The sequence below is a fragment of the Asterias amurensis genome, chromosome 20 (genome assembly GCF_032118995.1).
Source record: "Asterias amurensis chromosome 20, ASM3211899v1".
NCBI lineage: Eukaryota > Metazoa > Echinodermata > Asteroidea > Forcipulatida > Asteriidae > Asterias > Asterias amurensis.
In genome coordinates, this window is record NC_092667.1 from 5,500,671 (window position 1) to 5,527,694 (window position 27,024).

A 27,024-nucleotide genomic window follows, 5' to 3' on the forward strand; every position below is an offset into this window, starting at 1 on the left:
ATGCAGCAAGGATCTTCGTAATAAATCATAGCTCTATCATTCAACCGTTACGACTAAACTTATATAAATACAAGGCCCAGTGGTATAGTTTTCAGCAAATAAGTTTGATCTGATTTCAGGGGAAGACAAATTTGCAAACACTGTTGAGCATTTTTCGAATATTCAGCATTAGATGCATTTTTAGTTATGTGTTGCTAATTACGAGGAACTTAATTGATAGAGGGCGTACTGTCATAATTTGTGTGATCACTAGATATGACGCATAGCTCTATGACATACAATGGTTAACCCTTTTACAAATAGAAAACAGGCCCCACGGGTATCCAGCAAATATAAAACTTGATTTATTTCAAGGGGCTGAAAGATTAGCAAATATTTTTTTTAATAATATTTTTGAATATTATTGCATAAAGCATTGGTATGCGTTCAATAATGTACTGCTATAATATGAGGAATTCTTAGTGATACTTTATGACAACATTCTGCTAACTGGATTGATTCATCTTCTAAAGCAACACGAATGCCTCATTATTAAAACATATATCTACGAAAGAACAGTTTATAACGAAATGTCTTACAAATTTACGAAGATTCGAGATAAAAAGTGTTCCATGTTAACAACAATAAAATAAAACTTGCCATGTAAAACTGAAAGAGCAGTATCTGACTTTTATTTATAGAAAGAGATTTTAAATTTGCATCGGGATAAATAACGAGACGAGAACACGAGAGCACCCTTGATGAAACATCCACTCTCAGTATAAGAACCTAAATGAATGAATAAGATGGCTGGATGAACAAGGTGCTACTGTCTTGTGGAGGTAGAGTTTATATTTCATATTTTCGGGAATAATTTGTGCATGGTTACTTAAAGTCACCTGGAAATAGAATTTTTTTTTCTTTCAAACATAAGAGTATATGCTTACGAACAATAAAACAATTTTTTTAGTAATTGTTTGTCACGATTTATATGTTTAAAAAATATATAAAGTTGTTTGGGGGGCTGACTCCGCCTACCCCTTTTGTGACGTCAATCGAGGCAGACTTTGCCTGCAATGCGCATAGTAAACACAGGTGCAAAGTACATGTACGTCCAAGTCGTGAGTTGGTACATTTCAAAAAGTGTTTTTTTCTGCATTCAGCAGCAATACACCTGGTCGGCATTACCGGAAAAAAAACATTTTTTTTTAAACGTACAAACTCACGACTTGGTTCGTACATGTACTTTGCAATTGTGTTGACTCTACGCATTACAGGCAAAGTCTGCCTCGATTGACGTCACGAACAGCGCCCTCTCGGGTCGGGGTCTACTCTTCAATTTGTAAATAACATAAGAAATGATTTTTTAAAACCTTAGTTAACTGTTTATTCACATTCCACTCATCAAAACACATATATTAGTGACAAAAGCTTTATTTTGAAAAAATACCACTTCCAGGTGACTTTAAATTAAGAGCTGAAGCAACTCGTGAAAATCACCAGTTCTAATTATCCTCCTTTAAACTCGTTACAAAGGAGGATATAATATTTGCCATGGCAGGCATTCTAATGTACTCAAATAAAAAAGGCCAAAGTGTACAATAATATGCCAAACACGGATTTGAACTAGCGAGGGCTCTTTGGGCTCTGTTATTCATTATCACCCACTCAAAACCTATGTATACCGTGGTTTTACACAATGGAATGCGGAACTAAAGAAAATATATCCTGTACGTTTTGCAATATAGGCTAAACCTTATACATGAACTAAAAATGAAAGCAACATCCTCCGAGCATTGCACTGTGACTGTACTTCTGATCACTGACTGGAACGAACGCAAGCTGGTTTGTACACAGACTGCAGTGTATGATATTTTCGCTAAAAAGAAGTGGTGTAGGCCTACCGTATGAAGGGAATCATGTTCTTCTTTTTTAACTCTTACTGATTGGTAGCGGTTGTGGCCTGTACTTGAATCCCGTGCATATAAAACTACTGTTTAAAGGTAAGCATTTCTTGTACAAATTATAATAGGCTATTTATGACAATAACATCAAAAGACTGAAAGGAAAACTAAAAGTGAAACAGATTTGAAAATAACGGGTGAATGCTTGAGGAATTGTTACATTGATAAGTGTCTATACTAAAAAGGTTTTATACACAACCCAGACGAAATTGAATTGATCGAAACAGAATCATGGGTTTGAGTATAGTGTCGAATAGGGACATAATCTGGCGATGGAGGCACTATAGCCAGTCCAGACTATAGCCAGTCACAATTGGAAATAGTGGTCCGACACAAGGAGGTAAATGTCAACCAGCAGAACAAAACTCTCTACTCGTAATTCAAATATTCAAAAAAGTTTTAAAATTGAACAGTATTTGATTTCAGGCATTTGGAACCCAAACAATGCTTAAAATTCATACAAATAAACAGAATGCCTTCCTGAAAAATACTGCCTGAATAAAAATGCATTTAAATATACATGTTTATACAGTGTCATCATGGGAGATGCAATGATTCCAGGGTGGATTTCACAAAGAGTTAGGACTAGTCTTATCTCGAGTTAGGACGAGTTTAGTCCTAACTTAGGACTAGCTGTACGTTTTTGATATCTCTTAGGACTAGTCCTAAGTTAGGACTAGTCCTAACTCTTTGTGAAATCGACCCCTGGGAAAAATAATGCCTCGCTAAATAGGATATGATTTTGAGTTGAGTGTTGACTAGGGACAGAATTTGTTGAACTTGGTAACGAGTAATGGGGAAATGCTGATAGTATAAAGCATTGTGAGAAACGGCTCCCTCTGAAGTAACGTAGTTTTCGACAAAGGAGTAATTGTCCACGAATTTGATTTCGAGACCTCAGAATTAGATTTTGAGGTCAATAAATCAAACATCTGGAAGCACACAACTTCGTGTGACAAGGGTGTTTTTTCTTTCAATATTATCTCGCAACTTCGACGACCAATTGAGCTCAAATTTTCACAGGTTTTTTACTAATTATGTTAAGATACAGCAAGTGAGAAGACTGGTCTTGCACAATTACCAATAGTGTCCAGAGTCCTTAATGGCAACACTTATAATACAATGGAAACTTTGAAAGTGTAGTCCGACGCAAGGAATTAAAACACACCCAGTTAGTACAACACGAACTCATATTCTTATACAAAATATTTAGTTACTTGTACAATTTGATTTCAGGCATTTGGAACCAAAACAATGCTTCATACATCGTACGGAGCTGCACTAATTTGGACGGCGTTGGTTTATCAACTAATGACGTCATCAAATGCGCAGGCTACCGGTAAGAAACTCTCTCTCTCTATTACACAGTTTCAAGATCACTGCTTTAGGTTCTTGTCTTCGATGCCCACAACTCGTGCCTTTTATAAATACACTGAAAACAACTTGTGTGTGGTATAAAGTAAATATGTTTAAATTAAACTGCTTTTTAGTATAATGTAAATCCGTATTATTTGTTAACAAAAATAAAACGACGCTCGGTCTTGTGCTATGTAAGTTTAAAACCGAGAGAGCACCAGGAAACAATGTCATTTTTCAAAAATAAAGCACCCCCATCACCCTCAAACGCATGATTGAGTGAAATAGTTATAACGGCTAATGTCCTTTTGGAAACATCTCATTTGGTGACCACTATTAGAATTGCTATAACCTACGTTTGTATCGTTTTATAGGACCTGGATATTTGGGGTGCTTTAAAGATGGGTCATGGGGACGTCGGGTTTTGAGAGGGGATTCAAAAACCTCAGACAGGTTGTCCGTGGAGTGGTGTTTCAATTACTGTGGCAGTAGATCCTATAAATATGCTGGTGTGGAATCTGAGACGGAGTGTTACTGCGGAAACGACGAGGATTATGACAGACAAGGGATAGCAGTAGACTCAGAGTGCCGTAATATTTGTCCAGGCAACTTATACCAATACTGCGGTGGTCATTGGCGAATATCAATCTACAAAAGTAAGCTAAGAAACTATACTTGCCCCCCCCCCCCAAACAAAATAAATAAATAAATAAATAAATAAATTATTTGCCCCCCCCCCCCAATTTGTAAAGAAAAAATGTGATAGTTCTTGGCTTAAAAACTCAACCAGCAGCTGTTTTTTGGGTAATTCCGCCCGATTGAGCGTTGGTTGATAATTCAAGTACCAGGAAAAGGTACAGGGAAATGAGACATATTCCTAAAATCAATGCAAGTTTTATATCACACAACACTTTGCAGAAATTTTCTGCTATAAATGAAGTCTTCTTGACTGCAGCTTGTTTAAATGATTCAACTTGTTTTTGAAAAGCAGAGGTGAACTTATACATTGTCACATAACATTACTCCGAAACGCCCGTTTCACACTAGGTAAAAATATAACATTATATTAAAGGCAGTGGACACTATTGGTAGTAATTGTCAAAGACTAGTCTTCACAGTTGGTGTATCTCAACATATGCATAAAATAACAAACCTGTGGAAAATTACTTCTTTCTCAAAAACTGAGGCACTTCAGAGGGAGCCGTTTCTCACAATGTTTAATACCATCAACCTCTCCCCATTACTCGTCACCAAGAAAGGTTTTATGCTAATAATTATTTGAGTAATTACCAATAGTGTCCACTGCATTTAAGTATACGTTTTAGGATGTGCAAACTAAACCACATATGACTCCCAATCAAAGAATATTTTGTGTTTGACTTTCAGTTTCCGAAGGAGTTTGCAATAATGAAATTGGCCCACCAGTCCACGGGAGCCATGAAGTCACAAATCCTACCCACGTTTCTTATAGTTTATCAAACTCCAAGTTCTCCGGTACGCGAGTAACCTTCAAGTGTGACACTGGATACGATATTCAAGGAGCCGAGACTATCGAATGCATAAAGAGGGCAAACATTGCAGAATGGAGCAACTCTGTACCAACATGTACAGCAGGTAAAGTCTCAATAACATGACACTCTCACTTCCATTACTTTAACTTCACTGCGACTACTTTCATTGAGGTTTTATAAACTTTTTACACAGATGTTTAGAAAATTCAACGGGGCATACTTAATCGCTCTTAGTAAAACACGGGCCTGTATCCTTGGTTTTTGAAAGGGCAGGGGCACCAAGGAATTTTTTCCCTTGGTAAAGGGCACCCTATTATATGAGGAAATTGTAATTTTCTACTGGAGCATTTCAAGGGCACCAATGAAGGCAATGACCAGGGGGGCATGAGGCAATCGCCTTCGTTGGCGCCGTGAAGTATGGGCCTGAAAACAAAAACAATCAAATCCTATTGATAAATATGTGACATTAAGTATCCGTCCTTTTCCATATAGTTGTACCGCCGACAACTTTTGTATACACAGAATCGCCCCCGACAACGACCCAGACTAATAACACACCCATGGCAATGACAACTGTTTCACACACAGTTACAAGTGTAGTGCCCCCGACTACGAACCAGACTAACAACATGATAGTGACCGCCTCGTCGGGAGGGCCATCGAGTAACCCTGGTGACACCACTGAAGGGCGAGAGATGCCAAACCCACAAGCATCTCAGACAGGTATATGTTTACTAAATTCCACACACCGCAGCTGGTCCAAAATCGCAGAGAAAATATTAGTCTTGGCCAAGACGTTTCTCCTTTCCCTTTCACGCACACCGCGGCCAAATCACCAACAGCGCCCGCAACGACTCACCTGACTTAGTCCACTCACCGTCCCGTGGACTAAGTCAGGTGAGTCGGTGCGGGCGCTATCGGTGAATTGGCCGCGGTGTGCGTGAAAGGGACACGAGAAACGTCTTGCACCAAGACTAAGAAAATATATACCCTCTAGCAATCGATGTACATGTAAATCATCTTATCAATGTTCCATGACCACCATGGCCCAATCACAAGTAGCTAAGCACAATAAAATATTGCTAACCAGAATATGGTTTCTGGCCAATCTTATACATGTATATCACATGTACAATTTACGACTGGTATCCGGCTCATTCCTGCGTAGCAGAAAATGGTTAAGCAATGTTTTTTGTTTAAGCAGCTCTATGAACTTGGACCCAGTAGTCCTGCTTTCTCCTGAAGACGAGCAGAGATACTGTTCGAAACGTCGAGACCACATGTTCTTTTCAAAGTCAATTCTTATACTAAAAGGATTTCATATGTTGTACCCACAAGTTACCTATTTATTTATAGTTTCTTGGGTAAAAACAAAATGAATATTCTTTATCCCCGATGCAAATTAAACATCTAATAGAACAAGATTACCGATTATTTTCATTAAAATCCTGAGGATGGGAATGAATTTACTCAATGGCAAGTTTAAGGAGAAGCAAAACAAAATAACAACGATGTCTATATCTTTCAAAATAAAATAAAATAAACAATTTCGAAAGAAAGAAATGAGTTTAGGAAAGTGTTGATTTGGGATTTCAAAGAGTTGCATCGGTACGTTTGAATGTTTCTTCTATACTATCCCACAGGGACTATTATAGGAACAAGTGTTGGAGTGATCTCAGCTTTGGTTATTCTTCTGGTAGTTGTCATAATTCTTTTACGAAGGAGGTAAATAGAACACTCAATATCTGAGGAAACGTAACATGTAACCACATCTTGGTTAAGGGCCTTCAAGATAGGTCCTTTTTGAAACTACGGCTTCGGTTTGAGGTTCCGTTCTCGCGTCTGAAGCCCTCTGGGCGCGTACGCACTTCAGAACAACCTGCGGGAGCAAGCCTGAGCCGAATCCAAAGACGAAGCCGTCGTTTCGAAAAAGCCATGATTCTGCCAGGTTCGAAACGTCTAACCACTAACTAGTTTTGTATTTATACCATCCTTTGGGCTGGTTAGCAGTTTACAACAACTAATTCTAATTTCAAATTTGTTTTACTTGTATTGTTAGAGAAACTTCAATTATACATAAATGAATACGTTCATGTATATAAACAATGTAGGCCTACATCAATAAATCAATTTATTAACACAATTAATAAAAACTGCAGAAGATTTAACATAAAGGGTGATTGGTACACTTCCTCGAAAGGGTTAAAGGACGCGAATAACTTCCTATATGAGTGGTTATTTCCGTGTGTGTTTGACATTGTCATATAGCAAGCTAAATGTCATGACATATCAACCAATGCTCCTAAATATTAACAGGGACGCCAGGTAAAACACTTTGTTTCGTTTTTAAATCGAAACCTTCCATTATCTCAACCCGTAACCTTCGAAAGCTTTAGTATGGGTAATTTGTGAGTTTCAAATATGGCTCAATGCACTGTATTTCCTTTTAGTGAAAGAGATGTCAAGTATAGGCGATTCTAATTTACTTTCTACTAATGGTGTTGAGCTTCGAATCAGGGAGGCTTCGCATGCGAACGGATATGGTTAGTGCGTCAGATACGTTATCATTATGACGTCATACGCTACTCGCTATCTGCTATACGTGCATGTAGACGACACTGATATCCTGCTTGCTACACGTAAGTAGGTTACGGAGTAAACGTATGCGTATGCGTACTATCCGTTCGCGTGCGAAACCTCCCTATTATGCCACCTGCCACGTATATACGGGGCTAGAAGTGCTCCAACATGAACCTGTAAAACGCACTTATAACTGTGTGCATTTTTGTTTATCTGTCAGAGACAACAAGAGGAACGCAAGCTCTGACGTGGCAATGGCTGAAGTTACATCCACCATCAACCAGACCCAAAGAGACTCTGACGTCGTCAGCACAGAACCAAACTCAGCCTCAACTATACCAGTATACAGTCAAGTTATCAAGAACCGGACTAAAAACGAAAACGTGTACGCGAATGCCGATGACGTCACTAATTTAGCAGCGGAGTCGGCGTATGAAGTTAACTTAGATATCCAGCCTTCTTCAAATAAAGACGAAAATGAAACCGGAATGGTTGACAATATCCTGTATGATAGTTCAGCATTGAAAGACGAGTCAGAGATGAGGAACAATGGTCTAAACGAAGAGCATGTTGAGGCCTTAACAACCATGGAAGAACAGCCAGGATGGGTTGAAAATATTATTTACGAATAATATGCAATACTTATATAGCTATATATCAAAATATTATGGGCATTGGATTTAAATCCTGCGGTAAATTTCACTAAAAGCTGGGATTGATCTATAGACGAGTCGGCAAATGAGTTTACCATAATTCCAAAACAAGAACAACAAAAACATTGACACTTACATCGACAACGACAACAACAGCGACAATGCAATCGACAACGACATCGACAATGAAAACGACAGCAACCACAACATCGACAGCAACAACATCGACATAACAACATCGACAGCGACAACATCGACAGCGACAACGACAGCAACAACATCGACAGCAACATCAACAGCGACAGCAACAACATCAACAGCGACAACAACAGCGACAGAGACACCGACAACGACATTGACAACGACATCAACAACGACATCAACAATGAACAATAAGGACAGTGAATGCTTTAGAGTACAAGGCAATGGCGTGCCTGTTACAACACTAGTGTGGGTCTGTGTAAGAGAAATAATTATGTTTGAACAAAATCATATTTGTTTACCCTTGAGTCTATGCGGGCTTCAGTTTTAATCAATATTTTTGTTGTAACTATTGTATCTGCAAGCTTACCTCAATTCTTCTGTCGGATGCGTTCAGAGAGTTCAACATCTGTAATCATCATATCCTTTGTAAATAAAGTCAAAGAGAGTGAAACCGAGAGTGAAACATGTAACCATAAAATACTGTATTAAATAACTGAAAGGTTTGACATCACACACACACTTTTCAAGCACTGAGTATCAGTGCTTAGTCGGTGTAAAGGTTGAAATAGATTATAACACTTCATGCGTTTGTACTTCAATTTGACAAACTTCGATTTGGAAATACAAAATTAGGATTGGGGTACATTTAATTGTCAGTCACCTTCTTAAAAAAGGGTACATTAAACAACAATGCAGTTGTACTTAAAATAAAAAAGTGTACATTATAAGGGATTGGGGGGGGGGGGGGTGAGATTTAACAAAGAGTTGAACTGATAAATTATTTTACCCGTCGTCGTGTATACATTGTACAACAGCATTTCAATATTAAAGCTGTTGGAACTGAAAGTATGCCTGCCAAATTTTATCTGAGTTTCAAATTATGTCTTCAGGAAAATGCTTGTTGTTTTGAATTGGTATTACTGCTTAATTTCTGCTTCATTATCGAATTATAATGAGGTCTATAATGGAATGGCGCTATATAAAAAGCCCATTGTATAATCACAGCATATTTATATGACTTGATTTTTGTTTGCATAGTATTGCTTTAAACAAATTGCATAATACTGCTTTAAACAAATCGCATAAGCCACTACGACGACAATGAATTTGATCTTGGTTTTTTTCTTTGAGTTTTATTGTAAAGAACAAGCTGGTTATTTTATACACGTAACACGTTGTTATTTTTTGTATGTACTCTGCACTTTGTGTCAACGCAAGTATACAAGGGAAACGCTTCATACTAAAATAAAGCTCATGCTTTTACTAACATAATTAACTTAATGGACAACAAAGTTTGTATTATTATTAGGGAATAATTAAGCCACTTTCAAATGAAAATGTGTTTAAACTGATTCTTGTCTGTAACTGCCGAGAGAGGGGGGCCAACTAATGTAACCTATAGAGTTGATTATCTGAGAGGGACTGAATAAGTCTACAAAATTGGGTCAATACCCGGGCCAAATTTCATAGAGCTGCTTAAATAATTGCTTGAATCAATTCTGCTTAGCAGAATTTAGCATGATACCAGTCACAAATGTTTACATGTAACATAGTAGTTTGGCTGGTAGCCTTATTCTGGTAAGCTTTTGCTATGACGTCATTAAAGACTCAACGTACGAAACTTCAAGTCCTAAGGGCGCAATTAATCCCAATTCGCCGGAATATGACGTCATTACAGACTCAACGTATGAAACTCCAAGCCCTGCAGCTGCAGTCAATCCGAATTCGAAAGAATCTGATGTCACTACAAGTGCGATGTCAGCGTACGAGATTCCTAATCCGCCTCCAACAAATAAAAACCACAAATTCACTCAAGAGCAGTCCAGTAATGACATTGTTCATGAGTATGCAGATATCAAGTTGACGTCACTGAGTCAGAATTAGACCAGGCTGATGACATCATGACTTGATCCGGAGTCATAGCGACACACCCTTTTCAGGTGTTGAGGTGTAATATTTAATAGTAATAAAGGTAAATTCGGATCAGAGAGTTTGTAAAAAGCAAGAAAATGACAATTTGAGAAATAATTCTAGCAACATTGCTTGTATAAAATGCCCTGTCGAGTACACTTTAAATGTAAATGCCATGTAGAAAGATCATAATAGCTTTTTAAAAAAAAGGGGGCCATCTTTACTAATGTTTTTCTCGCATTAGCCTCAAACTTTTTGATGATGTCACAAGTCAATGGTTTGAAAACGTTCTCTGCATAAGCATGTTGTAAGTTTGGAGAAGGGAAAAGGTTTTTAAAGGATGGAAGTTTTCTTTATAATCCGGGTTGGTCTGGAAAAGGGCCGTGTTTCTCCCTCCGACAAAACTAATAGGAACTCGTCCAGCACGTCAAACTTATTAAACTTTTTTTTTTTTAGGGGGGGGGGTACATAAAAAAAAATTCTGACTTCAACAAATAACACCTGATCCAGAGTTGTTGCTTAATGGTGGTTTCAAGTACTTGACCTATGTTTATGACTTTAAAGACCTGTATCTGTTTCGATTTTAAGTCGATAGAGGGGGCACACTAATCATAGTTTGTTTGATCCCTAGTATATGCAGCAAGGATCTTCGTAATAAATCATAGCTCTATCATTCAACCGTTACGACTAAACTTATATAAATACAAGGCCCAGTGGTATAGTTTTCAGCAAATAAGTTTGATCTGATTTCAGGGGAAGACAAATTTGCAAACACTGTTGAGCATTTTTCGAATATTCAGCATTAGATGCATTTTTAGTTATGTGTTGATAATTACGAGGAACTTAATTGATAGAGGGCGTACTGTCATAATTTGTGTCATCACTAGATATGACGCATAGCTCTATGACATACAATGGTTAACCCTTTTACAAATAGAAAACAGGCCCCACGGGTATCCAGCAAAAATAAAACTTGATTTATTTCAAGGGGCTGAAAGATTAGCAAATATTTGTTTAAATAATATTTTTGAATATTATTGCATAAAGCATTGGTATGCGTTTAATAATGTATTGCTGATATGAGGAACTCTTAGTGATACTTTATGACAACATTCTGTATATCACTGGATTGATTCATCTTCTAAAGCAACGAATGCCTCATTATTAAAACATATATCTACGAACGAACAGCTTATAACGAAATGTCTTAGAAATTCACGAAGATTCGAGATAAAATATAGCAAAATTGTTCCATGTTAACAACAAGAAAATAAAACCTGCCATGTATATATTAAAAACAGAAAGAGCAGTATCTTAATTTTATTTATAGGAAGAGATGTTAAATTCGCATCGGCGATAAAATAATGAGATGAGAACACTAGATAAGCCTGGTGGTGCTTGATGAAGCATCCACTCGGTATAATAACCTGAATGAATGAATAAGATGGCTGGATGAATAAGATGCTGTGGGAGAATTTATATTTTCATATAAGGGAATAGTTTGTGGCTACGTAAATTAAGAGCAGAAGCAACTCATGAAAAGCAACATAATGGGTTAAGATCCTCAAACATTACTTTAAATTCGTAACAAAGGAAGATATATTATTTGCCATGGAAGGCATTCCATGAATAAGAGCACCGAATTCAAACTCTGGTGTTTCTGATCAGCAGAGTGTGTCCCCAGCCGTGACACTATTGTCCTAAGCAAGACACTTAACCATTGCTTCGTCCTTTGGATGGGACGTAAAGCCGTTGGTCCCGTGTGTTGTAACGCACGTAAAAGAACCCAGTGCACTTGATCGAAAAGAGAAGGGGTTGGCCCCGGTGTTCCTGGCTGGATTGGCGGCATATTGCGCCACACCACCTTGTAAACCATTACACGGTGCTATGTAAAAGGAGTAGATCATAACTCAAAAACCTAGTCCCACATACCTTGCAGGAAATACTGTATGTTTCAGCACTTTGAGACGCCCTTCGGGTGTATAAAGCGCTATATAAATATCGACTATTATAATTATTATTATATTATTCTAATATACTCAACTAAAAAAGGCCAAAGTGTACAACAATGTTAATTTATACCAAACACGGATTTGAATTAGTGAGGGCTCTTTAGGCTCTGTTATTCATTGACTCACTCATAACCTAAGCAAATCGTGGCTTTACCATGGAACACGGAACTAAAGAGAGTAGGCCTACATCCTGTACGTTTTGCAACAAGTAAACTATACATGCACTGTACTCCTGATCACTGACTGAAACGAATGCAAAAAGCTGGTTTTGCAAAGTACACAGACTGCATTGGATGATTTTCACTAAAACGAAGTGGTGTAGGCCTACCGTATGAAGTGAACCATGTTCTTCTTTTCTAACTCTTACTGATTGGTAGCGGTTGTGGCCTGTACTTGAATCCCGTGCATATAGAGCTACTCTTTATAAAGGTAAGCATTTCTTGTACAAATTATAATAGCCTATTTATGACAATAACATCAAAAGACTATAAAAGGAAAACTAAAAGTGAAACAGATTTGAAAATAACGGGTGAATGCTTGAGGAATTGTTACATTGATAAGTGTCTATACTAAAAAGGTTTTATACACAACCCAGACGTGGATATTGATCGAAACAGAATCATGGGTTTGAGTATAGTGTCGAATAGGGACATAATCTGGCGATGGAGGCACTATAGCCAGTCCAGACTATAGCCAGTCACAATTGGAAATAGTGGTCCGACACAAGGAAGTAAATGTAACCCAGCAGAAATACAAAACTCTCTATTCGTAATACAAATATTCAAAAAAGTTTTAAAATTGAACAGTATTTGATTTCAGGCATTTGGAACCCAAACAATGCTTAAAATTCATACAAATAAACATAATGCCTTCCTGAAAAATACTGCCTGAATAAAAATGCATTTAAGTATAAATGTTTATACAGTGTCATCATGGGAGATGCAATGATTCCAGGGTGGATTTCACAAAGAGTTAGGACTAGTCTTATCTCGAGTTAGGACGAGTTTAGTCCTAACTTAGGACTAGCTGTACGTTTTTGATATCTCTTGGGACTAGCCCTAAGTTAGGACTAGTCCTACTCTTTGTGAAATCGACCCCTGGAAAAATAATGCCTCGCTATAAATAGGATATGATTTTGAGTTGAGTGTTGAATAGGGACAGATTTTGTTGAACTTGGTAACGAGTAATGGGGAAATGCTGATAGTAATAAAGCATTGTGAGAAACGGCTCCCCTCTGAAGTAACGTAGTTTCGAGAAAGAAGTAATTGTCCACAGAATTTGATTTCGAGACCTCAGAATTAGATTTTGAGGTCAATAAATCAAACATCTGGAAGCACACAGCTTCGTGTGACAAGTGTCTTTTTTCTTTCAATATTATCTCGCAACTTCGACGACCAATTGAGCTCAAATTTTCACAGGTTTGTTACTAATTATGTTAAGATACAGCAAGTGAGAAGACTGGTCTTTCACAATTACCAATAGTGTCCAGAGTCCTTAATGGCAACACTTATAATAATACAATGGAAACTTGAAAGTGTAGTCCGACACAAGGAAGTCAATCACACCAGTTAGTACAACACAAACTCATATTCTTCTACAAATATTCAGTTACTTGTACAATTTGATTTCAGGCATTTGGAACCAAAACAATGCTTCATACATCGTACGGAGCTGCACTAATTTGGACGGCGTTGGTTTATCAACTAATGACGTCATCAAATGCGCAGACTACCGGGTAAGAAAATCTCTCTTTATTACACAGTTTCAAGATCAGTGCTTAAATATAGACAACCCGCCGTTTATAAACACACCAAAAACAAAACATAATACTTGTGTGTGGTTTAAAGTATGTTAAAATTAACTGTTTTTGTATTGCTTTTATATGAAATTAATGTATAAAGGACATTATTCTTGTAAAAAAAATATATAAGACTAATTCATGCGCCCTAATAAACAGTGCACGTGAAATAACGTTGTTTTCCAAAAATAAAGCCCCCCCCCCCAACCCCATCACTCTCAAATGCACAGTATGTTTAAATATGTTTAAATTAAACTGCTTTTCAGTATAATATCCGTATTATTTTGTTAACAAAAATAAAACGTCTCTCGGTCTTGTGCTATGTAAGTTTAAAACAGAGAGAGCACCGGGGGACAATGTCGTTTAAAAAAAAAAAAAAAAAACATCCCCCATCACTCTCGGCTAATCTCCCTTTGGAAAAATCTCTTTTGGTGACCATTATTAGAGTTGATATAACCTACGTTTGTATCGTTTTATATAGGACCTGGATATTTGGGATGCTTTGAAGATGGGACATGGGGAGGTCGGGATTTGAGAGGGGATTCAACAACCTCCAACAGCTTGTCCGTGGAGTGGTGTTTCAATTACTGTGGCAGTAGATCTTATAAATATGCTGGTGTGGAATCTGAGACGGAGTGTTACTGCGGAAACAAGAAGGATTATGACAGACGTGGGATAGCAGCAGACTCAGAGTGCCGTAATATTTGTCCAGGCAACTCCAACCAATACTGTGGTGGTCATTGGCGAATATCAATCTACAAAAGTAAGCTAAGAAACTTACTTGCCCCCCCCCCCCCCCACCCCCCCCCCCAAAAAAAAAAAAAAAAAAAAAAAAAACAATTATTTGCCCCCCCCCCCCCCCAATTTGTAAAAAAAATAAATGTGATAGTTCTTGGCTTAAAAACTCAACCAGCAGCTGTTTTTTGGGTAATTCCGCCCGATTGAGCGAAAGGTACAGGGAAATGGGACATATTCCTAAAGTCAATGCAAGTATATCACACAACACTTTGAAGTAATTTTCAATATAACATTATATTAAAGGCAGTGGACACTATTGGTAATTGTCAAAGACTAGCCTTCACAGTTGGTGTATCTCAACATATGCATAAAATAACAAACCTGTGGAAAATTACTTCTTTCTCAAAAACTAAGGCACTTCAGAGGGAGCCGTTTCTCACAATGTTTAATACCATCAACCTCTCCCCATCTCCCCATTACTCGTCACCAAGAAAGGTTTTATGCTAATAATTATTTTGAGTAATTACCAATAGTGTCCACTGCCTTTAAGTATACGTTTTAGGATGTCGTACTAAACCACATATGACTCCCAATCAAAGAATATTTTGTGTTTGACTTTCAGTTTCCGAAGGAGTTTGCAATAATGAAATTGGCCCACCAGCCAACGGGATGCGCAAGGTCACAAATCCAACCCACGTCTCTTATAGTTTATCAAACTCCAAGTACTTCGGTACCCGAGTAAGCTTCAAGTGTGACACTGGATACGTTATTCAAGGTGAAGATTCTATCGAATGCACACGGAGTGGTAACACTGCAGAATGGAGCAACTCTGTACCAACATGTACAGCAGGTAAAGTTCAAAATAGCATGAAACTGTCACTGACATTACTCTTAACTTCACTGCGACTACTTTCATGTGGTTTACAAAACCAAAGACTTACAATATGGATGTTAGTAAATTCAATGGGGGTATATACTTAATCGCTAATAGTAAAACACGGGCCTGTATGCTTTATTTTTGAAAGAGCAAGGGCACCAAGGCATTTTTTCCTTGGTAAAGGGCATCCTTATGATAAGGAAATTGTAATTTTCCACTGGAGCATTTAAAGGGCACCAAGGCAATGACCAGGGGGCATGAGGCAATCGCCTTCGTTGGCTCCGTGAAGTATAGGGCTTGAAAACAAAAACAATCAAATCCTATTAATATAAATGTGTGACATTATGTGTCCGTCCTTTTTCATATAGTTGTACCGCCGACATTTTTTGTATACACAGAATCGCCCCCGACAACGACCCAGACTAATAACACACCCATGGCAATGACAACTGTTTCACACACAGTTACAAGTGTAGTGCCCCCGACTACGAACCAGACTAACAACATGATAGTGACCGCCTCGTCGGGAGGGCCATCGAGTAACCCTGGTGACACCACTGATGGGCGAGAGATGCCGAACCCACAAACATCTCAGACAGGTATACGTTTACTAAATTCCACACACCGCAGCTGGTCCAATATCGCAGAGAAAATATTAGTCTTGGCCAAGACGTTTCTCTTTTCCCTTTCACGCACACCGCGGCCAAATCACCAACAGCGCCCGCAACGACTCACCTGACTTAGTCCACTCACCGCCCAGTGGACTAAGTCAGGTGAGTCGGTGCGGGCGCTGTCGGTGAATTGGCCGCGGTGTGCGTGAAAGGGACACGAGAAACGTCTTGCACCAAGACTAAGAAAATATATACCCTCTAGCAATCGATGTACATGTAAATCATCATATCCATGTTCCATGACCACCATGGCCCAATCACAAGTAGCTAAGCACAATAAAATATTGCTAACCAGAATATGGTTTCTGGCCAATCTTATACATGTATATCACATGTACAATTTACGACTGGTATCCGGCTCATTCCTGCTTAGCAGAAAATGGTTAAGCAATAGTTTTTGCTTACGCAGCTCTATGAACTTGGGCCCAGTAGTCCTGCTTTCTCCTGAAGACGAGCAGAGATACTGTTCGAAACGTCGAGACCACATGTTCTTTTCAAAGTCAACACTTTTTCTGAAAAGGATTTCATATGTTGTACCCACAAGTTACCTATTTATTTATAGTTTCTTGGATAAAACCAAAATGAATATTCTTTATCCCCGATGCAAATTAAACATCTAATAGAACAAGATTACCGATTATTTTCAATAAAATCCTGAGGATGGGAATGAATTTAATCAATGGCAAGTTTAAGGAGAAGCAAAACAAAATAACAACGATGTCTATATCTTTAAAAATAAAATAAAATAAACAATTTCAAAAGAAAGAATTGATGAGTTTAGGAAAGTGTTGATTTGGGATTCCAAACAGTTGCATCTGTACGTTTGAATGTTTTCTTCTTCTATACTATCCCACAGGGACTATTATAGGAACAAGTGTTGGAGTGATCTCAGCTTTGGTTATTCTTCTGGTAGTTGTCATAATTCTTTTACGAAGGAGGTAAATAGAACACTCAATGTCTGAGGAAACGTAACATGTAACCACATCTTGGTTTAGGGCCTTCAAGATAGGCCCTTTTCGAAACTACGGCTTCGGCTTGAGGCTCCGTTCTCTCGTCTGAAGCCCTGGGCGCGTACGCACTTCAGAACAACCTGCGGGCCAAGCAAGCCTGAGCCGAATCCAAAGACGAAGCCGTCTTTTCGAAAAGGGCATGATTCTGCCAAGTTCGAAACGTCTCACCAGTATTAAACTAGTTTTGTATTTATACCATCCTTTTAACTTGTTAGCAGTTTACAACAACTAATTCTAGTTTCAAGTTTGTTTTACTTGTATTGTTAGAGAAACTTCAATTATACATAAATGAATACGTTCATGTATTTAAACAATGTAGGCCTACATCAATAAATCAATTTATTAACACAATTAATAAAAACTGCAGAAGAGTTAACATAAAGGGTGATTGGTACACTTCTTTGAAAGGGTTAAAGGACGCGAATAACTTCCTATATGAGTGGTTATTTCCGTGTGTGTTTGACATTGTCATAATGATAGTTAAATGTCATGACATATCAACCAATGCTCCTAAATATTAACAGGGACGCCAGGTAAAACACTTTGTTTCGTTTTTAAATCGAAACCTTCCATTATCTCAACCCGTAACCTTCGAAAGCTTTAGTATGGGTAATTTGGGAGTTTCAACTATGGCTCAACTGTATTGGTGAAAGAGATGTCAAGTATAGGCGATTCTAATTTACTTTCTACTAATGGTGTTGAGCTTCGAATTAGGGAGGTTTCGCATGCAAACGGATACGGTTAGTGCGTCAGATACGTTATCATTATGACGTCATAGGCTACTCGCTATCTGCTATACGTGTAGACGACACTGATATCCTGCTTGCTACACGTAAGTAGGTTACGGAGTAAACGTATGCGTATGCGTACTATCCGTTCGCGTGCGAAACCTCCCTATTATGCCACCTGCCACGTATATACGGGGCTAGAAGTGATCCAACATGAACCTGTAAAACGCACTTATAACTGTGTGCATTTGTGTTTATCTGTCAGAGACAACAAGAGAAACGCAAGCTCTGACGTGGCAATGGCTGAAGTTACATCCACCATCAACCAGACCCAAAGAGACTCTGACGTCGTCAGCACAGAACCAAACCAAGCCTCAACTATACCAGTATACAGTCAAGTTATCAAGAACCGGACTAAAAAAGAAAACGTGTACGCGAATCCCGATGACGTCACTAATTTAGCAGCGGAGTCGGCGTATGAAGTTAACTTAGATATCCAGCCTTCTTCAAATGAAGACGAAAATGAAACCGGAATGGTTGACAATATCCTGTATGATAGTTCAGCATTGAAAGACGAGTCAGAGATGAGGAACAATGGTCTAAACGAAGAGCATGTTGGGGCCTTAACAACCATGGAAGAACAGCCAGGATGGGTTGAAAATATTATTTACGAATAATATGCAATACTAATATAGCTATATATCAAAATATTATGGGCATTGGATTTAAATCCTGCGGTAAATTTCACTAAAAGCTGGGATTGATCTATAGACGAGTCGGCAAATGAGTTTACCATAATTCCAAAACAAGAACAACAAAAACATTGACACTTACATCGACAACGACAACAACAGCGACAATGCAATCGAAAACGACAGCAACCACAACATCGACAGCAACAACATCGACAATAACAACATCGACAGCGACAACATCGACAGCGACAAAGACAGCAACAACATCGACAGCAACAACATCGACAGCGACAACATCAACAGTGACAACATCAACAGCGACAACATCAACAGCGACAACAACAGCGACAGAGACACCGACAACGACATTGACAACGACGACATCGACAACGACATCAACAATGAACAATAAGGACAGTGAATGCTTTAGAGTACAAGGCAATGGCGTGCCTGTTACTACACTAGTGCGGGTCTGTGAAATTAGGTTTTGTTCGTTCGACCTAACAAAGTAAGAGAAATAATTATGTTTGAACAAAATCATATTTGTTTACCCTTGAGTCTATGCGGGCTTCAGTTTTAATCAATATTTTTGTTGTAACTATTGTATCTGCAAGCTTACCTCAATTCTTCTGTCGGATGCGTTCAGAGAGTTTAACATCTGTAATCATCATATCCTTTGTAAATAAAGTCAAAGAGAGTGAAACCGAGAGTGAAACATGTAACCATAAAATACTGTATTAAATTACTGAAAGGTTTGACATCACACACACACTTTTCAAGCACTGAGTGAACAGTGCTTAGTCGGTGTAAAGGTTGAAATAGATTATAACACTTCATGCGTTTGTACTTCAATTTGACAAACTTCGATTTGGAAATACAGAATTAGGATTGGGGTACATTTAATTGTCAGTCACCTTCTTAAAAAAGGGTACATTAAACAACAATGCAGTTGTACTTAAAATAAAAAAGTGTACATTATACGGGATTGGGGGTGGGGGGGGGGGGGGGATTTAACAAAGAGTTGAACTGATAAATTATTTTACCCGTCGTCGTGTATACATTGTACAACTGCATTTCAATATTAAAGTTATTGAAATTGAAAGTACGCCTGCCAAATTTTATCTGAATTTCAAACTATGTCTTCAGGAAAATGCTTGTTGTTTTGAATTGGTATTACTGTTTAATTTCTGCTTCATTATCAAATTATAATGAGGCCTATAATGGAATGGCGCTATATAAAAAGCCCATTGTATAATCACAACATGTTAATATGACTTGATTTTTGTTTGCATAATATTGCTTTAAACAAATTGCATAAGCCACTACGACAACAGTGAATTTGATCTGGGTTTTTTTTCTTTGAGTTTTATTGTAAAGAACAAGTTGGTTATTTTATACACGTAACACGTTGTTATTATTTGTATGTACTCTGCACTTTGTGTCAACGCAATTGTGCAAAGGAAACGCTTCATACGAAAATAAAGCTCATGCTTTTACTAACATAATTAACTTAATGGACAACAAAGTTTGTATTATTATTAGGGAATAATTAAGCCACTTTCAAATGAAAATGTGTTTAAACTGATTCTTGTCTGTAACTGCCGAGAGAGGGGGGGGGGGGCAACTAATGTAACCTATAGAGGGCACAACAATGATTATCTGAGAGGGACTGAACAAGTCTACAAAATTGGGTCAATACCCGGGCCAAATTTCATAGAGCTGCTTAAATAATTGCTTGAATCAATTCTGCTTAGCAGAATTTAGCATGATACCAGTCACAAAATTTTACATGTAACATGGTAGGTTGGCTGGTAGCCTTATTCTGGTAAGCAGTTTTGTTTTTGCTAAGGTTACTTTTCGCAGCTCTTTGAAATTGGGCTCAGGTTAGTGTGCAAGTGTCACACACTAACTTGTTAGCCAAAGTATTGCTACAAAACCGAGGGCTTTAGCTATACCACAGTTTTCATCCATCACATGCATTTATTTGTTTCATAAGGAATCATGGGACTGTTGGTTTGTATTACCCTTGGACTTTCAACTATACGATGACGATGCTGCCGGTAATTGTGAAGCATATTTAAATGACGTTTCTCGTTTGAAAACACTAGAAACGCCCAGATAGCTTCACAAAGCATATCTTGGAATATGTTATGTAAGGCAAGATAAGATTCACAAAGCAATATTTTATGTAAACAACTGTTGAACCCGGAAATGAATTGTAGCCTAAAAAGTATACCACATCGGGCCATTATTGCTCTAGAAGTGTACTGCGTTAGCAGCGAAATAAAAATACAATAACATGATAGTGCACAAGAAAGCCCTTTCGATGCATGCAGTGATTGAACAGATGTATGTTTTTGTATATTGTGACAGCACATCAAATAGACGCGTACACGTTTGATCCCATCCTCTTACTGCGTCGTTTGTTCTCATTTTCTTCTCATAAACAATCGGCTCATCTTTAAAAAAAAAAGGACGATGGGATCTTTTGTTTCTCTGAATGGAAAGGTGTTGGTGTTGGTGCTATCTTTCCAACTTGTGTTACCGATGGCCCAAAACGGTGAGTTTATTATAGGTTCAACCGTTCGGTCATCCTCTACACCCAATCTTAGTTTTAATGAATTGTGTCTGGGAGTGTCCACTAAAAATGAAGGATATAGGATGGGAGGAGGAGCACCTTCCAACTTTAATAAAGTAGGCCCTTTTCACAATGTGCATAATAACTCATTTTCAATGAACGTGACAAAGTTAGCGCTTTCAAAATCTCCCTTCAAAATATTGTTTTCATTAATTTTGTTTATTTGTTTTCTCTTGTATATATAGGCCCTGGCTTTGTGGGTTGTTTTGAAGACCAAGTATGGAACCGTGCGCTTAAATCCAACTCTTTCGATTCAAATGAGCAGTCTGTGGAAAGATGCTTCAAACAATGTCTGGATTGGCAAGGTATCGGTAATAAAGACAAATACGCCGGTCTGGAATTTGCATATGAATGTTTTTGTGGGAGTAATGAGGATTATGGCAGATATGGTGAAACTCCTGGAGAATGTGAAGATCCTTGCACGGGAAACGCAGACCAATTGTGCGGAGACTCCTTTCGGATATCAATCTATGAAAGTAAGATGGCTGGTTTTGAGGATTTTTTTGGAAACCCAAGCCGGTCAGAATTGACCTGGATTACAGGTCTAATAGGGCCTGACCCAGTTTGGGTTAAAATTACACTGAAAGTGTTTACAAAAAAATATGCACTCGTATTATGCGTCACATTAACCCCTTTTGTGTAATTTGTTTTGGTTTAAGTTAGCCTGACCCAGTTCGGTGTAGAATGAGATAATATGCACTTAGAAAAGAAATATGCACTGAATTCTGCGTCACGTTGGCCCTTTGGGTGTGATTTTTGACAGACTCTGTTGACCCGGATACCAGTTCTAAGTGGGCCTGACCAAGTTCAAATTAGAATGACACTAAAATAGTTTATAAACAAAATAAGCATTTGTATTCTGCGTCACGTTGACCCCTTTTGTGGGGTCAAACTTGACCCATACATAATAGGCCAGCACAACGGGACCATGGATTAGGGCCAGCAGACGTTTTTGGAGCGTTTCACTGGAGATTGGTGACGGTGATCATTTCGCTGAATGACAAATCATCATTGCTTTATCTCTTTTAATTTACAATTAAGTTTTCATGTTTCCATGAAAAATGCCATAAATCTTGCGATTTAAATGTGTATTTTCAACGCCAAAAGCAGAACCCTGTGTACTTAATCATGTTATTTGGTTTCCAATAAATTATATTAGTAAATTAAATTAACTCCCTGTTCAGCTCTCGGTAGTAACAGCTGATCGGACAAGACTCCTCTTGTTGAACCCTTCTCCCGTGGATAACGACATTCCACAATCAAAACAATTCCCGACAAAACACCCTTTAGGCCTATCATCTGTACTTGAAAATATTGAAAAACTTACTAATGATTATTTGTATATGATGGCGCTAAAGAAAAACCATTATTCTAACGAGAAAGACTCTGCTGTAGGGTCGAAATGTCATGTAATTTTTTTCATCTGTCAAATACTGGGCACTCTCAGTGGTCTAGTTGGTTTGACACTGCTCTAGAATTGCAAATGGTTTGTGGGTTCGAATCCAAACTGAGTATATGCCTGTGATTTTTTTTTCCACAGAGCTCGGGAAAGTACTGGGTATACAGTGCTATAAAACACACATCGGTGTGTAGGCCTATATATATGGGTAAAACAAAAATTAAAACTCTTTATCACCGATGCAAATTTCCACCTATCAAATCTTTCAAATAGTTACCAAAGGAGTCTGCACTAATACAGTTGACCCTGCAAACGGAAACCAGTCAATCACAAATCCATGGGAATTGCCTTTTAACTTGAATAACTACAAGTTCTTCGGGACAACTGTCCACTTCTACTGTGACACCGGGTTTCTTCTACAAGGTGCAGCAAATATCACATGTGGGAATGTAGACAATATTGCCACGTGGAGTGACGATGTACCAACATGTGAAGGTAAGATTTATTGAACAATGAGTTATACATTATTTCTATATCAACATTGTCAATATTTTAGCTCTTAAAAACGGAAACATCTATCCAGTTTCGCTTTCTGGTTTTAAAGGCACTGAACACTGTTGGTAATTACTTAAAATACTTGTAAGCATTAAAAAACTTACTTGGCAATGAGTAATGGAGAGCTGTTGATAGTACAACACATTGTGAGAAACGGTTCCCTCTAAAGTAAATTAAATGTAGTTTTTGAGAAAGAGGTAGGTTCTCATTCAAATTATAGGCCTGAAGCCCTTTTAGGCTTATGAATTAAAGCACACAAAGTAATGCAACAAGTGTTTTTTGTTTTCTTTCATTGTTTTGTTGAAAATTCGAATTGAGGCAAAATGTTTACAGTTGTTGGGGTACAACAAGTGAGAATACTGGTCTTTGACAATAACCAGAACGTGTCCAGTTCCTTTACATGGATTATATATCAGTTCAGACGGAAATATGTATCGGCACTGGACACTTGTCAACTTTGTAATCAGTATCGAAACCTTGTTAGCAATGAACTTACATCCTCCATTGCTATAGACGATGTGACCTCTGACGTCACTTGAAAACCATAACATGATTCGCGCGCATACCTCCGGGCAAAACCTTTGTGTTTAGGCAACCAGCTAGAAAGTGTATGCAATCTTACCATGACTACGCGTCTTTTTGCCCGGCGAAACATGACGTATACAGTGTTTTGTTAACAGAGGCGGTTTGAATGTAAACATAGGTCATCGTCTATACATGATGGCATAAACCTCCACGATTTAAAACGATGTGGTGATCAATTTTCATTGCTATAAAATAATGCAATGATTAAATTGGCAACGCCAACGGTCAAATTTGCCACTTTCAGTTAGTCATTATACAAAGCAAAATCCATTATGGAATTCTTAAAGCGGTGTTGGGAAAATCCCACTATCGGTTTCACTTTCTATTTTGTCTTGTTCAGTTCAAACAACCACTTCTGGTACGACAACGCCTCTGCCCGTCACTACAATGGAAATGACGACAAAGACAAGTGCACCTACCACGACAATGACAACGACAATGACAACGACAATGACAACGACAATGACAACGACAATGACAACTGTAGTGACATCAACAAGTATTCCCGAGATCACGGAAGAGGCTACAAACAGCCACGACACTGATGGTATAACACGTGGTGAAACTTCACCGACAAGGGAGGTCACTACAGTCAAAGCAACAACTGCATTACAACTCCCATCAACTGGAAATTTAGGTAAAACAACTGCCAATCATAGGGTGCATTCGATTAGCTTCCCTGGGTCTACCCCGATGTTGCGTTTTTTTTTTCTAGGACGCACGTGGGCACACAATTACCCCCTGTTCGTCCTGGAACCTACAAAAAAAAACAGACACATCATCACGTGAGCCTTCCCGTGGTGACGTCAGTGCACCTCGGGCCACTTGGGGCTGACTCGAGGTGCACTGACGTCACGACGAGAGGGCTCACGTGATGATGCGTCTGGGTTTTTTCCAGGTGGAGCGTGGGTACATCTGCACACGTTCGTAATAGAAAACAAAGTAGGCGACTTTTCCGGGACGAACGTGGGGTAATTGTGTGCCGCCGTTCGTCCTGGATAAAAATAAAATACGCCACATCGGGGTCGACCCAGGGAAGCTAATCGAATGCACCCATAGAGTTTTGCTGTCAATATACCTTTTTTACGCTGTCACCATCTTGTGCATGCGCAAACATGGCACCAGATTATTATTTCGTCCAACCTCATCCAGTTTGTTTACAATGAGTTGGAACTGAGCAAAATCAAGTAGGCCACACCGTGATGTCTAAAGACTTGGCGCCCTCATCTGGAGGACAAAAGAAGGTCACTCATTGGTTCATCCTAATGCGCTGCACGTCATAGACGGGTGTTGGACATCTGAATTTGTTAAGTAAATGTAAAATATTGTGTCCCCCTACCCCCCCCCCCCCCAAAAAAAAAAAAAAAAAAAAAAAAAACGAGACTTTTAATATATCTGTCCTTTTTGTATATGTCTTCCAGGGCAGATCGCGGGAATAACAGTTGCTGTTGTGCTCAGCGTCACTATAGCCTTGCTCCTAATGCTCATCTTTTTCTGGAAGAGGAAAAGGTAATATTTCCATCAAGTAATTCAACCTTGAAACCACTTTAAGAAGCACATGTACCTGTATATTTAGGGTAATAAAGCCACTAGACAAGTATTCTGCTTGATTAAGGATGACTTTTCTATATCGAAGTCAACCAAATCAGCTTTACATGCTTTACAAAAATTATCTCCATATCAATGACTAACGCAACATTTCTGGTCTTCAATTTTTATATGCAGAGGAAACACCATGGACAAGAAATCTACAGCAGTTGCCAATGACAAGACGGGGTCAACTTTCACAAACAATATATATGGTTACCCAGATGACGAAAATGCAAAAGACTCGCCGGATATTCAAACATACTCCGAAGTCGTTCTTCAAAAGCCAAGTATAGATGACGTATACGATGACGTGTACGATGACGTAAACACGACACCAGATGACGTGTACACGACACCTGATGACGTTAACACGATCCCTGATGACGTGAAATCGATACCCGATTACGTGTCTGTGTCATCAGCTTATGATGGTAAACAGTATGAAGAACCAAACGGGCAATCAGATACTGAATGGGTTGACAATAGTTTGTATGGGAGTACGAGCACTGATGAGCTTCCACTCTCATTAGAAATTGACAAAAACGGGGAAGACGGATGGGTGGATAACACGATTTACGAATAGGGCCGGTGTCAGATCCAATTGTGTCCGCCATGCAATACTGTCCGCTCCGTACACTTTTGCATATGCAATCGTGTCCGGGGCTATGCAAAAACCGTCCGGCGGACATGTACATGCGTGCATGCACTGAACCCAAATATATGCAGCATGGATATCCACGTATTTTATGATTGCAGCTAATACTATAGACGATGTGACCTCTGACGTCACACGAAAACCATAACATGGTTCGCGCGCATACCGCCGGGCAAAACCTTTGTGTTTTGGCAGCCAGCTAGAAAGTGTACGCAATCTTACTATGACTACGCAACTCAGTGCCCGGCGAAACATGACGTATATAGTGTTTTGTCAACAGAGGGCGGTTTGAATGTAAACATAGGTCACATCGTCTATATACCCAACAGCCGAACATTTCCCATGTCATTCATGACATGCACTTAGCTTGTAAAACAAAAATGGCGAACGTGTTCCGTCCACCAAGGGCGTTAACTTACTGCAAGGACGGTTTTGCACGGGGGTGGACACAACTGCATATGCAAATGTGTCCAGGCGGACACAATTGCATTATGCAGCAGCGTCCGGGCGGACACGATTGCATATATGCAAAACAATCCGGCAGACATTATTGCATATGCAATAATGTCCTCCGGATAGTATTGCACAGAGGACATAATTGCATTCGACACCGAGTGATGACTGACTATGGATTGGTTTGTCAAGTTAACACTTTTTTTTCTCTGGATATGGGTGTTGACCGCCCGCCAGGGGATGGGTTATCAATTATGGATTAACACTTTGTTTCGATAGGACACCTCAATGCGTTTATTAAGTCAGCCAGTAATTATATATACATGTACAAAATATTTTCACAAATAAAAACCAAGTAGGGGGGAAAGGTCAATCGCTCATGTGATATCAACTTCTTCCAAAAGAGGAAAGAATAAGTTCTCTATACGATAGGCGCATTATGTACAATTCCATTAGTTTTCA

At 38.7% G+C, this 27,024-nt stretch overlaps 4 protein-coding genes across 5 annotated transcripts in view; 3 read left to right on the forward strand and 1 right to left on the reverse strand.

The window, feature by feature from the left end:
- The window catches only part of LOC139952441 (ornithine decarboxylase-like), a 46,840-nt gene extending 27,176 nt beyond the window's left edge, over positions 1–19,664 (reverse strand). Inside the window, exons 1-2 of the mRNA XM_071951575.1 lie at positions 19,307–19,664; positions 8,615–8,669 (exon numbers count right to left, since the gene is read on the reverse strand). The gene's annotated coding sequence lies outside the window, so the exon portion shown is untranslated. The remainder of the gene's footprint in view (positions 1–8,614; positions 8,670–19,306) is intronic.
- On the forward strand, positions 1,761–11,303 carry LOC139952440 (uncharacterized). 2 transcript variants are annotated; one of them, XM_071951571.1, is made up of 7 exons: positions 1,761–1,982; positions 3,180–3,282; positions 3,674–3,955; positions 4,686–4,913; positions 5,303–5,533; positions 6,454–6,535; positions 7,611–11,303. In XM_071951571.1, exons 2-7 carry the CDS (start codon positions 3,198–3,200, stop codon positions 8,020–8,022), a joined length of 1,320 nt encoding a protein of 439 aa, XP_071807672.1. In that variant the 5' UTR covers positions 1,761–1,982; positions 3,180–3,197; the 3' UTR covers positions 8,023–11,303. The 2 variants fall into 2 exon arrangements, with proteins under 2 accessions (XP_071807672.1, XP_071807673.1); XM_071951572.1 differs by having other exon boundaries at positions 5,399–5,533.
- LOC139952439 (uncharacterized) lies at positions 12,426–19,313 on the forward strand. The gene is made up of 7 exons (XM_071951570.1): positions 12,426–12,599; positions 13,802–13,903; positions 14,449–14,731; positions 15,329–15,556; positions 15,952–16,182; positions 17,111–17,192; positions 18,258–19,313. Exons 2-7 carry the CDS (start codon positions 13,820–13,822, stop codon positions 18,667–18,669), a joined length of 1,320 nt encoding a protein of 439 aa, XP_071807671.1. The 5' UTR covers positions 12,426–12,599; positions 13,802–13,819; the 3' UTR covers positions 18,670–19,313.
- Positions 19,665–21,137: 1,473 nt separating the features above from the next.
- On the forward strand, positions 21,138–27,024 carry LOC139952123 (uncharacterized). Its single transcript, XM_071951087.1, has 6 exons — positions 21,138–21,247; positions 21,511–21,801; positions 22,998–23,219; positions 24,205–24,501; positions 25,286–25,373; positions 25,590–27,024. The coding sequence occupies exons 1-6, from the start codon at positions 21,166–21,168 to the stop codon at positions 26,035–26,037; spliced, it is 1,428 nt and encodes a 475-aa protein (XP_071807188.1). The 5' UTR covers positions 21,138–21,165; the 3' UTR covers positions 26,038–27,024.